Raw genomic sequence first — 15,252 nt, forward strand, 5'->3', positions numbered from 1 at the left:
TATAAATGCTAATAAGCAGCAGATGAGGATTTCTCTGAACTGACATTGTAGTATTCAAGGTATTGGAGTATTCACATTTTGTTTTAGTTATTTTAACTCAGATTACAAGTTAAAGTATAAATTTAAATTTGTATTTTCACCGTAGGAGTTTTAAGTAAAAATGGTGCTGTAGGCTAAGCATCTTGAATCAGAAAATCCACATTTGAAAAGGCCCACTTTCTTACGTGTATAGAGTCTAGATGTGGTGGTGCCCCGAGTGTGAAATCCTGTACCCGATCACATGCTTCAGATTTCAGTGAGAATATTGTCTAGAATTATGGTCAGACTGAATGTATAATGTGAATGAATTTCATCTTATTCTTGAATCTTGCCCCCAATATAAAAAGTAATCCCAGGCCATGACACTCTGGTATCAAGCACTTTGTATGTGAACACACAACCTATAGATGTTCATGAGACGTGGAACTGAAATGTTCTCCTTACTCCTTGTTTCCTGGTAGACTGAAGTCTTAGGAATGGAGAAAAAAATATAGATACACTCAGAGAGATTCTTGACCATCACTAGTTCTTCTTCATAGAGAGAATTCAGGAGATTAGGGTTGGCCATTTTTATTAACCCTTCTGGCCTCTTGCCTCAACAGGAATGTGCCACTGCCTGCTCTGGTTCATTTGCCTCTGGTTTGAGGTGTCTTCTGTCTGTATATACATATGTGTATGTGTGTATGTATGTGTACCAAGCACCTGATCAAAACAGGTTAAAAAAAGTTTTCACTTTGAAAATAGTAATCATTGATTTTCTCTTCTTAAGGTAGAAAATATTTTGCTAAATGATGCTGGAAATTATGTGCTTTGTGACTTTGGCAGCGCCACTAATAAATTTCTCAATCCTCAAAAAGATGGAGTTAATGTAGTAGAGGAAGAAATTAAAAAGTAAGTGCTTATCTTTATTGCATTTTGCATCATAGGCATTTTGATTAATTTGAGTCTATAACTAGCTAGCTGCATTAATAGAAATTTTATATTGTTCCATTTGTAGATTCCTTCAAAATGAAAATGACTAATATCTAATAGACAGTTGATGAATACCATGAATGAGTTTTTTTGTCTATGTGGTAAACAGCTTAATAATGAAACTTGTAAAATAAGCTGTAGTAGTTAATAGACCCCTTAAGAGAATTTTAAGCGATTTAAAACAAAAAGATTTATTTCTGTATGAGTATGAATATCTGTGTACCACATGTGTGTGTAGTGCCTGTGGAGGTCAGAAGAGGGCATTGGATCCTCTGGATAGTTGTGCTGGTCTTTTCAAGAGCAAGAGTTTTTAACCACTGAGTCACCTCTCCAGTTCCTTAAGTGATTGTGAGTTCAGCATAGTCTTTGTCTTTACTGATATAGGGCAGTAGTGCATTTGCAAAGTGTAAGTGCTGAGACTGTAGGAAGCCACTATTACTTCAGTGGTATGTTGCAAAGCTTTCTCAGGAAATGTCACACAGGTTTGTTTGTTTGTTTTGTTTTGTTTTGTTTTGTTTTGAGACAAGGTTTCTCTGTAGTTTTGGTGCCTGGCCTGGCCTTGAACTCACACAGATCTGCCTTGTTCTGCCTCCCAAGTGCTGGGATTAAAGAAGGCGTGTGCCACCACCGCCTGGCATGTTTTTGTTTCTTAATTCTGTGTTTTTTGTGGTTGCAGGCTTCTTGTGAGAACCTAACTTTTCTGCTTTTTAGTTTCAGAAAATACAACAAACTGTCTTAGAACACTGAAATGACAGAGGACAGCAAGCTCTCAGGCTAGGGACTTCTCAGTAGTCTCCCAGTGTGAGGGCGAGGAGCTGTTCAGCAGGGGCTGGTGACTGACCCCTTGTAGACTGTAGTTCTTACAGACTGAAGCAGTGCATATCCTGTGTACTTCCTGCTTCTACTCAGAACACAGCCTAGAACGACTGTATTAGTGTCTGTAAGAACAAGCCCCTAGTAAACATACGTGCCCGGGAGAACAGAGTAGAGGCGTTGCAGTTGGCTTTTTTTGTGGTCTGTGTCCGTCCACGTAATTAGAGCATCTTTCAGATGAAGATTTCTAGTGGCTGCTTGAGGTCTCAAGTATCCAATCTACTCGACGTTTCTTCATTTGTTGTATTGTGGGATAGAGTTAAGGCTCAGTTACATTATTATGATGATTGGAATATGGTGCTGTAAGCTCATTAAGAGTCCGTATCCTTTGTGGCTGAATTGAAGAGTTGATGGTCTAAGTGTTGAGTTAACAAGTATTTACTCAGGGCCAGCCCTGCTTTTGGTGCTGGGACACAATGATAGAAGTCCTGCTGATATGCAGTGTATATTCCGGTTCGTCTGTAGTAGGATCATTCCGGCCATCTCACCAGCAACTGTAATAGTAAGGTCTTAGAATGCTGTGATTTAAGATCCTTCTTTAAAATAAAGTATAAACACTAAAAAAGAATCTTGTTGTGATAGAGGTGGTTCGTTTATATTCTTATGATTTCTGCTATGAGATTTGAGCACTACTTGATTAATAATTCCTGTTTCTAATAGATTTTTTTGATAGTGAATATTTATTTACATTGTCTTTAATTCCAAAGAGCTTAAGTTGGTAGTCATGTTAGAAGCATACATAATGTGTATAATTGAGTTGTAATAACTTGTAACTTTGAAGAGAATTATAAAAGCTCAAAACATTTACTACTGTGTGCAGCTGGGTATTCTAACATTTATAAAACAAACTCCTTAGAAAAGAGATAAATTAAAATTTTGAGAGTGCAGTTTTACTTTCAATAATGAAAATATTTGATAAGGAAGCTGTGATAGACTGAATTATTTCATATAAATCAACAGAAATATTCCCATATAGATTGTCATTTAAGTTTTTATTAATAAACAAAATTCAACTTTTATATTATTTGAGATACTTTTGTAATTGCTGAATAAATTGTCTGTAGATACTTCGTTTCATTTAATTCTTGATAGACTTTTAACAAGCCTTTAAAGACAGTATTATTTCCGTATAGTTCTGAACCCCTAAGCCTTTGAGGTTGCGTCTCTTAAGAAGCCTGTCTCACCTGTCCTTTTGTTTCTGAATGTGTCTCCTTTGTTCTCCTCATGCTGCCAGGTACACGACTCTGTCATATAGAGCCCCGGAAATGATCAACCTTTATGGCGGGAAACCCATCACCACCAAGGCTGATATCTGGGTAAGGCTCAGAGGCTGACCGTTGCTCTAACTAGATGAGCATGAGTACAGCTGCCTCCTTTCCTCTTGCCTCCCCAGGGAAAGGGGACGAGGGTAGGATGTGGAGTTAGGAGATGGGGTGCCTATAGTCAAGAAAGGGGATACTTGTATGCTATGTAACTACCTCCCAGTAGTTTTTAAGATTTAGATCGTAAGTTAATGTTCACATTTTTCAGTTTTGAATGAGTGAAATTTTGGCTGATGACAGTATAGAAAATCTGGATGTAACTGTTAAGCGATTACAGTATAACTTTCTGGGATATTTTATGATTTTTTTAAAATGGAAACTAACAAAAGTAAACTTTTTCTGATTCTAAACATGCCATTAACTACTCTTTATTGAAGGTCCTTATCATTTAATATATTTTTATCTGGATTTAATTGTACCAATAGATAGTGTTAATTTATTGTTTGTTGTTTAGAATCTCACATCTTTTCAAACTTGTTTTGTAAGTAAAATACATTTTGGATTGTATTTAATAGTCTAAGAAACTATTGTGTAATCTGAACACATTAAACAATAACTGTTAGCTGCATTTGCATGAACATATTATCAATAGTGGAATACAATTTTCTGAAATAATTCTAGAACTTTCAAAAGAAGTGAGATAGTTTTGATTTTTTTTTTTTAATTAAAATGTTACCTTTTTTTGGTATAAGGCTACATGTCACAGTATATGTGTGGACAACTTTTAGAAGTTAATCTTCGCCGGGCGGTGGTGGCGCACACCTTTAATCCCAGCACTCGGGAGGCAGAGGCAGGTGGATCTCTGTGAGTTCGAGGCCAGTCTGGTCTACAGAGCGAGTTCCAGGAAAGGCACAAAGCTACACAGAGAAACCCTGTCTCAAAAAACAAAAACAAAGACAAAAACAAAAAAAAAGTTAATCTCCTTATGGCATGTGGGTCCCAGGGATCCCACTCAGGCCTCTAGGCTTAACAGTGAGGGCCTCCCTGCCTGAGTCACCTCCCAGCTCCCCATGTATAATGTGTGCAGACCAGCTACTGTCTCCTTGCTGGTTCCCCTACCCTGCTCCCTTCTGAGGTTGGGAGGCCACGAAAAACCCAAGAGACAGATGGTCTTGCAAGGCAATCAGATTTCTAGGATGTTCTCATCTGCTTATTTATTTATTTATTTATTTATTTATTTTGTCAGTGATTCTTAAGGTAATTGAGTTTTAAACTATGTAAGATTAAAGCAAATTGGAAGCAAGTTTGTTTTAACTTATTTGTCTTTGTGACAATTGCTGGGGGATGTCTTTCTGTACATTGTGAATATGTGTTGTTTCCATTGGTTAATAAATAAATTGCTTTGGCCTATGGCAAGGAAGCTTAGAGGCAGGCGGGAAATCAAAGGAGAGAGACAGGAAAGAGAAAGGCAGAGTCGAGAGATGCCAGCCTGCTGCCCAAGGAACAACACGCCAGCAGATCCATAAGCCATGGAACACGTGGCAAAACATATATTAATAGGAATGGGTTAATTTAAGATATAAGAGCTAGCTAGCAAGAGGCTTGCCATAAACCATACAGTTTGTAAATAATACTAAGCCTCTGAGTGATTATTTTATAAGTGGCTGCAGGACCACGGGGCCGGGCAGGACCACAGAAAACTTTCGACTACAATTTCCTCTCCTTGGCATTAGCATCAGGTTGATTTGATAACTTATAGTAAAGTTGAAGATTATGTGTAATGTAGAAAGCAAAGTGAGTTGGTTCTTAATAAAGCAAAATTATTACAAGAAGTGATTGTAAAGATCGTTTCTGGCCTAGTTTTATGATTGCTGTTGAGTTCCATATTACCTGAGATAGTTCAGCAACACAGAAGCCACAGAACCAACTTCACTACTGCTTTGAAGCCAGTGGGAGTTGATTATTTTTTTCTTAAAACACAATTGTTGTTTAGTATCTTAATGTAAAGGATGGGATCTTCTCATTTGTCACTTTTAAAATAAGATTTAATAGATGTGCAGATAGGTACTCAAAGATTAAAAAAAAATCAACATGGTATCTGTTTACACACTTGGAAGAGGAACAGTTTCCATGTCCATGACGATTGTCTTATGCTTGTCTTAGCACAGATGGAACAGGAAAACACTACATTTTTGGTGTGTCTATCCAGTTTGGTCAAGAATTGTGTTTGCTAATTCTGTTTCAAGAAAATAAACTAATTAGAAGAATTACATTGTTCAGGTGAAAGTAGTTATATAACATTGTATATTTTGGCAAAAACCTTTTTTTTTCCTTGAACATTTCCCTTGTAGGTTATTTTTATACTGACATCTAGGGTGCTTGATAGGAATCCTGTATTACCCTTTTAGTGAAGACAATTGAACATGATGGATGATGGCCCTCAAATCAGCCTAATTAGTCCCTCTTGTTTCTTACATAATTCTCACTGTATCTAGTGACGACAGACGAAAATGCTTGTAGTGCAAAACAGGGCAACTTGCTGTGTTTATACAATGCAACATATTTCACTTGTTTTTCCAACCACTGCTCTTTTTGGGGGGTGGGCATGCTATTATGTACTAGGAAGCACTCTGAACTCCGTCCTCAGACCCCATGGTCACCTTTTAAAGTGTGTTGGCATTGCCAAATCATGTGGGGACTCTCACATTTAATTTAAACCAAGACAAATGACCTAGATTTGATTGACAAGGTAAAACTGACTGAAATGCAGGTCACATTTGGTGTGAAGGTCATCTGGATGGAGGAAAGCTGTAACTGAAGGCAAATATTACAGCTTCAGCGGTGTATTTTCCTTACAGAAAAGCAGCCACTGTTATCTTTTTCTTTTCTTTTCTTTTTTTTTTTCAAGCTTGGTTTCTCTGTGTATCCCTGGCTGTTCTGGAGCTCACTCTGTAGACCAGGCTGGCCTGGAACTCAGAAATCCACCTGCCTCTGCCTCCCAAGTACTGGGATTAAAGGTGTGCGCCACCATAGCCTGGCCATCACTATTTTTTTTAACCATATTGATTGGGTATGTCTAGTTAGTGTCTTTACCATTTCAGAAGTCATACAGTAACCTATAGATTTCTAAGTAAGTATTGAAATTTCTAGACCTTTGAAATTTCTTCACTATAAGAATGTTATAAATGCAAATATTCCCTTTAAAAATTAATATTATTGCACTCACAAAGGTTTCTGTATAGTATAGTCTTCATAGACACTAAAAATACTTGTTAGTCATAGATGGTAAAGTAGTTACATGGGAAAAATATAACAGCAGAAAGCTTGTTCACTGGTTAGTTTCATTAATGCCATTGCAGCTGTTAGATAATTTATATAGATTTAGAAATGCCCCTTACCCTTGTGGCTTGAGGTATTATTTTTTGACAAAGTGATAATTTTGTGAACCCAAAATCATTTCTTTTTTTAAAAATTGTTTCAGGTTTGAACTGTGATGGTATAGCTGGAAACTTCCTATGTTACTTTTCTAGAAAAAAACTTGTACTTTAGAATGTTTCCCTTCATGTCAGTAAGGTGATTTATTGGTGCTGTGAAGTTTATGAAGTCATGCACGTTAAGCAGACAACCTTTCTTTTTTGATGCTACAAATTAGTACATTATACAGTAAAACATTGTAGAATTATATATGGAAACAGAATTAATTAAAAATGTTTTTATTTATGTGTATTTGTGTTTGTTGTGTGTGCTGATGCCTGTGGATGCCAGAAGAGGTGTCAGATCCCTGGAGCTGGAGTTACGGGTGCGTGAGCTCCTGACATGGTGCTGGGAACTGAACTCAGGTCCCCTGCAAGAGCAGCATGTGCTAATTCTCCAGGCCCAGAGAGTTAATGTTTTTATTGCATGTAACCTATCTTTTGCCTGTGTGTATGTGTGGAGGTCAGAGAGCAATTTGAGAACAGTCTCTTCCTTCTACCATATGAGTCCTGAGCATAAACTCAGGTTATCAAGAGTTGTCGGCATGGACCTTTACCACTGACCCACCTTGCTGGTTAAGTGAATTAATTTTTATCTTATGAAATAATGACCAGTAAAATTTATTGTTAGTTGTCTTAACTTTGATGGGCAGCCTCATAGGACTTAAAATGTGTTTTTTAGTGAATTGTAAGAAAATTTGTTAAAAACGGCCATACGTTTCCTTTGTAAGTTGATAGTATGACCTGCCTTAGCAGGGTTACTGTTGCTGTGCTAGACACCATGACCAAAAGCAACTTGTGGAAGACAGGGTTTATTTTATCCCACAGCCTTGAACTTCATCACTAAGGGAAGCTAGGGCACGAACTGGAGGCAGGAACTGAAGCAGAGACCACGGAGGAGTACTACTTACTGGTTTGCTTCCCAAGGCTTGCCCAGCCTGCTTTCTTATGTCACCCAGGACCACCAGCCCAGACGTGGTCACTACCTACAGTGGGCTGGGCCTTCCTCCATCAATCATTAATTAAGAAAACACCTCCATAGACTTGTCTGTGAGCATTCTGATAGAGGCCTCTTCTCAGATGTAACTTGTGCCTAGTTGGTAATACCAATGAGGACAGTACCAAGTAGATGCTATTTCCTCCAAAGTAACAAGCCAGGGTTAATTTTAGTTCCTCATGATCCAGAGCAGCTTATCTAAATGATCACAGATGCAGCAGAGGAACACTGAACTATAAAGCTAAAGGCCTTTAAAAAACATCTTAACTTGGTTAAGGAAGAATTGGATTCAAAATAGGAGCATTCAGTTTGTTTGTTTGAAGTAACATGTTTCTCTTTTGGTGTTCTTGTTCGTGGTGCTGAGGATGGTGCTTAGGGCCTTGCGTAGGTTAAACAGTGCTCTACCACTCAGCTCTGCTTGTGTTCAGTGGCTGAGTGCTGAGTCCTGATGATGTCCGTTTCCTTGCTTCACAGGCCCTGGGATGTTTACTGTACAAACTTTGTTTCTTCGCTCTTCCTTTCGGTGAGAGTCAGGTTGCTATCTGTGACGGCAGCTTCACCATCCCGGACAGTTCTCGATACTCCCATAACGTACATTGTTTGATAAGTAAGTATTTGGAAAGATGGGTTAAATCTTTATAAGATACTGCAATTTAGGGCCTGCTATTTATTCTCTTTCTTAAATCTAGACTTTTAATTTCATGTATTTTTATAAATATAGTAAAAATATTTAAAGATGGTTATTCATCTCTAGAGACCAATAAATACAAGAATATTTTTAATCTCCTAGAGAAGAGTTAATAGCACATGGCAGCAATTACATAATTAAGACAATCAGAGTTACTGGGGACACTTATAACAACATTTAATTCTTCAATTTTTGTGTCTTTGAAACCAAATATCCATATGGTTAATAAATAACTAGATTTCCTTCCATGCTTGCTTTTAAAAAGATACTGTAATTTAACATTTTGTACATATCTGTTGTAAAACTTGAGAAGGAGTCTCTGCGGGGAGGGAGGCAGTCATCAGACAGTAGAGTGTGATCTGGGGAGCCACAGTATTGAAACAGCTCTGACTGAAGTGTCTTTAGCATTTCTGCTGTTTCCTGCACTTTGAACAACCCTCTTGTAGCCTCTGTGGCACAGAACAGAGCATCAACTTAAATTTATTTGCTATTCATATAATAAAGATAGTATTTAAACTTAATGAAGAAAATAAATGGAAACATAATTTTCTTATTTGTGAACAAAGATAGAGCAAAGTCTTCACTTTTTTCTGTTAAAGCTTTATATAAATAAAATATTTAAATGTAAAAAGTAAACTATACACTGAAAGAAAATAGGTATGAATTTAATCATATGTATAGAATGTAGAAAACATACATAGGTCATCAATTCAGGAAGCTATAAGATATAACAACCCAGTGACATACAGCTTTACTTCTGCCCATATGGTATACCCATAATTCTATTACTGGGAGGCAGATACAGGAGAACGACCAGGTCCAGGGCACTCTCAACTACAATAGGAAAGACTCAGAAACGCCAAGGGGCCAAGGGCTAGGTACATATTGCTTAGTGGTAGAATGTTTGCCTAGTAGGTTCCGTCAACAACTGCTCCTACCAAATCTCCCAATTCAGCAACACTTGCGTCAATAATAAATTGCAAATGATAACTTGTTGTTTGAGAAGTAGTTGACTTCCTACTGTATGGGCCTTGTGTAAATCAAGGAGAAGGGCTGCACAGTGAAGTATTTGGTCATGATGCCAAGAGAAAAAGGGACATAAACGACTCTGAAAAGCACAGAATTTCTGTAACACAGATTTCCTCACAGATACAGCATTTGGCATTATGTAGAATGCTTTTCCTAGATGAGGGGAACTGGAGTGATGGAGTGGGAGAGGACGTAGCTGAAGCGTGGCTGCTGTACTGCCAGCACACACTTCGTTATGAGAGCATTAGATATGTGTGCTGGGTCCTTGCATGACTTGGGTCCTGGAACCCTGAGTCAGGGTAAGGAAGAAATGAAGACAGACAAACATACAGAAAAGCCAGGATCAGTGGTCTGGACTCTGATGGAGAAGCCTTAGCACCTTTTTGTATACAGCTGAACAAAGGGACAGGTTTATCTAATCTCAGTAGGAGCAGTCTTCGTTCTGTAAACATTAGTCTGGGAGTGGTGAATCTGGACACCCCATCAGCATTCAAACTCTCCCTGGAGGAAGGCTTTGCCATCCCTCTGAGCCTCATCTGGGGACAGCTTTGCCAGTGGGGTTGAGGCACAGGGGTCCTTGCCATGGTAAATTTAATACTTAGAGCTGAACTCCTGGATGTAGGGCATTAGCATTCATGGAAGTACATGATACATACTTCTTCAGGACTCCACTTGCTCCCTAAACTTGTCCTTAGGCTTTCATTTGCAGAGCTCTCGACCTCTGTTCTGTGTAGCTCACCATATGTGCCTGCACCTGTGCAGTGGCACCAGACCTCAACTTCAACCTCAATGGTTAGTGCCTGGCAGCGTTGTTTGCTCCAGCCTTCTGACCTGTAGCAGGCAGACTCCAGTCAAGATGGAGCTGCAGGCCAAGTTTCCATCTAGGTACCTGTGAATAGTTGGTCAGCCCTCTAACAGAATTACTCCGGCTTTTTAAAATAGAAGTTCTATTTTTGTGTACTATTTTGTAGAACGGCATTTTTTTTAGAACAAGAAAATATACCTCCATTGTGTATTTGAATAAATATTAAACTCTTAACCCTCTCTATTTTATATAATGTTCTTAAAAAATTTAAGACAACAGAAGTATGAAATAATCCCTATTAATCTTAATGCCCAAAATTAGAGTGTGGAATTTTTGGTTGTTGTGTTCTCTGGCTAATTGAGTTTTAATATTTTATTGAAGACATTTTTACAAATCATTGTAGCTGTAACTGTTTTGTTGTTAAGTCTAATGTTTTAGTAATAATTGAATGTACAGTTTTACTGGAGATTTTGAATGTCTTACAAGCTCAGAGTGACTAATACTGTATGAAAGACTGAGAAGCTTATACCTTGATGTGTGATATTATTCCTACCTGGTGTTGACTTTCTCTGTGTTTATGTGTGCCACACTATGTGTGGGAATGTGTTTGTGTAGTGCTGTGGTAAGCATGATAATACTGTTGATCATTTCAGGCTCACCTGGAGTTTAGTTAATTGGCAGTTTACTGTGTATGCATCTTCTACTTGACCGTAGATTTTAGTTCCTGGTATCAATTTGACTATGCCAAAAATGAAATAAACTAAATATACAGAATAAATGAAAGACATTCAAGTAAATTTGGTATTATAAAACCCCTGTAAGTTTTAAAAACGGGGGCCAGTGAGATGGCTCAGGGATAAAAATGCTTGATGAACGAGTTCAGTACTACCAGAGTTCCTTTTATAGAAGCCACCATGGAAGGAGAGAACTGACTCCTGAAAGTTGTCCCCTGACCTTCATATGTGCATGCTCACATGCACACACACACACACAGACACATATACAAATAGTTTTAAATCCCAATAGAGTCCCTCCTGGTTAAAAGCTTTATAGACTTTACTTTTAAAATGTGAAAAACAAAAACAACAACAACAACAAAAACAAACCCCAAACCCAGAACATACTTATTTACAATGTAATGCTAAAAACCAATATGAATTCTCTGAATTCTATTATTTATATCTTTCACATGCAACCTTGCCTGCTTTTCACCATCACATTTAGTTACCTCTGTGTTTATAAAATTCATTCAGTGTGTTACATTGCTTTAAACTAAATCCTGCATTCAGAACCAAGAGCATTGCTTAGCTGTGCTCATGCTTCTTGAATTGCAAACTTTTTAGTGCTAAATTCTATTTACCAACAATACACTTTTACACAATTAATTGTAGTACTAATGGCTCTGGTGTCACTCAGAATGTTTGAAAATGTGATATCCATGAACAGTGTCTGCCAAAGTTGTTTGGTTTCTGTGGTTGTTTGTGTATTTGAATGTACTCTTGGTTATCAGGAAGTAATCGGGAAGAAGGGATTGTGACTGTATTGCTGATAAAGCTGCTTTTTATTAGTTTTATCTTCCTTTCTGTAGAATTTTCTTAAAAGCAACAGAGTTGTCATTTGATTTCTGTAAAACACATGATGCTGTGAGGTGAGGAAGGAGCTCTTTCATTTTGGATCTAAGAGTTGAAAAGATGGTAGACAACAAAGAATTTGAAAATGAAGTCATGCTGAACAGTTTTGGAGACGGGCAGGGCTGCTCCCCCCCACCCCCTCTTAAAGTGAATTGACGAAGCCTGTGGAGCCCAGCAGACTCAGCTATACCTGCTGGTGCTGCTGCTGCTGATTTGGTCTCAAACCTTGGGCACCTCCATCCACGTATGTCAGCATCTGCAATTCTGAAATGAGCATATTTATAGAACATATGCGAAACGCTAGATTGACTCAGCAGGTTTATACATGCATAAACATACAACACACACACACACACACACACACACACACACACACACGTACACACGTAACAGTAATTGAAGAAGATATGAATGTGAGAGGGAGTTGGGGGCCACTGGATGAGTTGGAGCAGGGAGAGGCTTGGGTATGAAATTTCATACTCATGTATGAAATTCTCAAAAAAAAGTACATTGAGACGTATCTGCCTCTTGAAGTTGTGAGACTCAAGTAAGGTAATGAGAAGTGCTTGTTAGCGTGTGAGATTCCTTTCCCTTTCCTGCCGCTGGTGCCTGCGCTGAACAGGTACCTCTACAACCGTGACTTCAAGTCACACTCGTTCCTGAGCAAACCATTTCTGATAGCCGGATAAGGCCTGGGCAGAGCAGACTATCTTCCTCAGATGCTCATGGGAGGTACTGTGCTCCCAGAAAGCACAACCTGTAAGGTATGGTGAATCTCCTGAAGGTGTCCCACACACGTCCCACACTCCGGAATACACTGGTCCAGCTATTGAGGCTCCCTGTCCACCTTGTTTACACTGTGGTGGGGAGCGAAGCTTTGCCTCTCTTGCTTGTGGTTCATTTATTGCTGCTTTCTGGCTCTGCCACTTAGCTCATTTGTTCTAATTAAATTTCTTTTTGCTCCTATTTTGTGGGAAGCCAAGAGTTACCGTATTAATTCTCTTAAGTATGTATGGGTATGTATGGGAATTAAAGACTGTGCACAAACAGAGTAGTATGTTTTTACCCACCCGCCTCTAAGCTTCAGTGGCCGGTAGCTCACAGCTAGTCTTGTTTTAGGTGTGCTCTCATTCTCTACAGACTTCTTCTGGGGAAGAAGTCCTTCCAAAACTTTAGAGTGTATTCGAGAATAAGCTAAGCTTAAGAGAGGCTTTCCTTGAAGACACTGACACGTGCTGGAGCGTCATCTGGCAGGTAGAGAGAGGCCCCCGTCATTACCTTCTTGGGGCACTTGTCAAGACTAGCACACATGCAGTTTCCTGTCATGTTTACAGTGCCCATTTACTGTCTTATTTATGGTTGAATGTATTCTTATTCAGCTATTAAATTTGATTTGAAATTGGATAAAATGCAGTTGCTTGATGAGGGCTTTGTGATGAGATGTGTGAGAATCAGTAGGAAGTATTGATGGTCTAATCAGGGACTCTTCTTAAGTGCTGAGACCTTGTATTCTCAGGTTGCGTTGTACTTTTGTCAGTAGAAGGAATCACACAAAGATGACTGGAGAAATATCATTTTTCTAAGGCTGACTTCTAAAAAAAATTGATTTTGTTTGATGTAAAATTGGAGCCAGTGGTAATTGTGATGATTGTTTTAACTTGAGAAGGTAGAGTGATTTATGCTTTCTCTTGCCTTTGTATTTCAGCATAATATCACTTGTGTTTCTTAATCTATTCCCTCCCTAGAAAACATATATTTTACAGAGTATGTGGTTCAGTGTCATGGAATAGGAGTTAAGAAAACAGTAGACTTGATGGTTAGTTATTGTGAGAGGAAACATTTTAGACAAAAGCTATTTGGAAACTGAAGCTGTCATTTTTAGTAGCTAAGTCCCAGAAATGAATTGGATTAAAGCTGGTAACTCTACACCTTAGATTATATCATGCAATAACCTAGGAAGTACATTTTACAGTTTTCTTTCTTAAAGACTTTAAGACTCTATATTATTCAATTAAATTTTTAATGATTCCATATTGAATTTTTCTTTTTTAATCATTTTAATGGCTAGTAATTTTCAATTAAAAACATCCAGAGATTAAAAAATATACAGCTCTTTTCTGCCTATAGATTTTAGTAGTGATTATCATTCATTTTGTATTATTTGGAGTTTAAAATTAAACCAGGGGGCTAGTGAGATGGCTCCGTGCAGATAGGCACTTGCTGCACATGCCTCACAACATGGAGTACATGTAAGTGTGGAGGAGACATCCTCCTCCACAGAGTGGTCCCTGGACACACATGTATGCCTGACACATTGCCTCCACCACACACAGATACACAAAACAGCACCACCAAATCAGAGAGGTGGGCACAGGAGCTCACTGGATATGACTGCCATGTAGAAGTGAAATTATTTAAGCTGAAAATTCAAAACCTGGGGTGTTCTAAAATCTGAAACTTTGAGCATGGGTTTGATGTCATGTTTGGAAAACCTCACACCTAACATCAGAACAGTTGTCAAAATGCAGGTGCCTTAATAGTAAAATGTAGTCGGAAGGTTTCTCCAGTCCCACCAGGCCCCAGCAATCCTGTGGCCCACTTATAAAATAATCACTCAGAAGCTTATATTAATTATAACTAACTGCTTGGCCATTAGTTCAGGCTTATTACTGACTAGCTCTTACACTTAAATTAACCCATAATTCTTACCTATGTTTAGCCATGTGATGTGGTATCATTTCTCAGTTCTGCCTTGACATCTTGCTTCCGCTGTGTCTGACTGGTGACTCCTGGCTCTACCCTTCCTCTTCCCAGAATTCTGCTCATCTGCTTGCCCCACCTGTACTTCTTGCCTGACTACTCACCAATCAGCATTTTATTTATCAACCAATCAGAGCAACACATATTCCCAGCGTACAGAAAGACATCTCACAGCAGTGTAGTATAGAATTCCCCTCAGGGTCTGTGTCTAATGTGTCCTTGAAGGGTGCTGTACTGTGCTCGAGGAAGAATCGCCTGGACTAGTGCTGGCTAGGACACACAGAGTTTCTCTTTGTCTCCCTCCTCTTTCCCTCCTCCTCCTCACTGCTTTTCAGCTGGTGTGAAACACCAGTATTGGAAGCTCATGTCAGGTTGCTTGAAGGCTCATTCTTTGTAGAAATTTAAGAAGTATTTCTGAGATGAAGGTAGGTTTTCAAAGAAGTGTATTCTTTTACCATAGTGTTCTCTTCACCCTGCAGAATTTTTTTTTTTAGCTGAACTGCATTTAGAGATTGTCACTCGTCTCCACTGGAGGACTTTATAGGATATGGTCCATTGTCACTCACTACAATCTCTGTAAGGATGCTGCTCACTTTGGAAGCCATCTCTAGAGAGATTGGAAGGGAATTTCTTCTGCTTTTGTATCAGAAGAACTGATTTACTTGTGTGTCCGATTTGTGGCCCATTGTAGATACTGTAGTTCCAGTAACATAGGATCAGTTA

At 38.6% G+C, this 15,252-nt stretch overlaps 1 protein-coding gene across 2 annotated transcripts in view; it reads left to right on the forward strand.

The window, feature by feature from the left end:
- The window catches only part of Bmp2k (BMP2 inducible kinase), a 108,234-nt gene that overhangs the window by 40,449 nt on the left and 52,533 nt on the right, over positions 1–15,252 (forward strand). For both annotated transcript variants that reach the window (XM_015994239.3, XM_076546683.1), the window contains exons 5-7: positions 809–930; positions 3,119–3,200; positions 8,091–8,223. In XM_015994239.3, coding sequence (XP_015849725.3) covers positions 809–930; positions 3,119–3,200; positions 8,091–8,223 — 337 coding nt within the window. The remainder of the gene's footprint in view (positions 1–808; positions 931–3,118; positions 3,201–8,090; positions 8,224–15,252) is intronic.

This window comes from Peromyscus maniculatus, chromosome 10, assembly GCF_049852395.1.
Source record: "Peromyscus maniculatus bairdii isolate BWxNUB_F1_BW_parent chromosome 10, HU_Pman_BW_mat_3.1, whole genome shotgun sequence".
Lineage (NCBI taxonomy): Eukaryota > Metazoa > Chordata > Mammalia > Rodentia > Cricetidae > Peromyscus > Peromyscus maniculatus.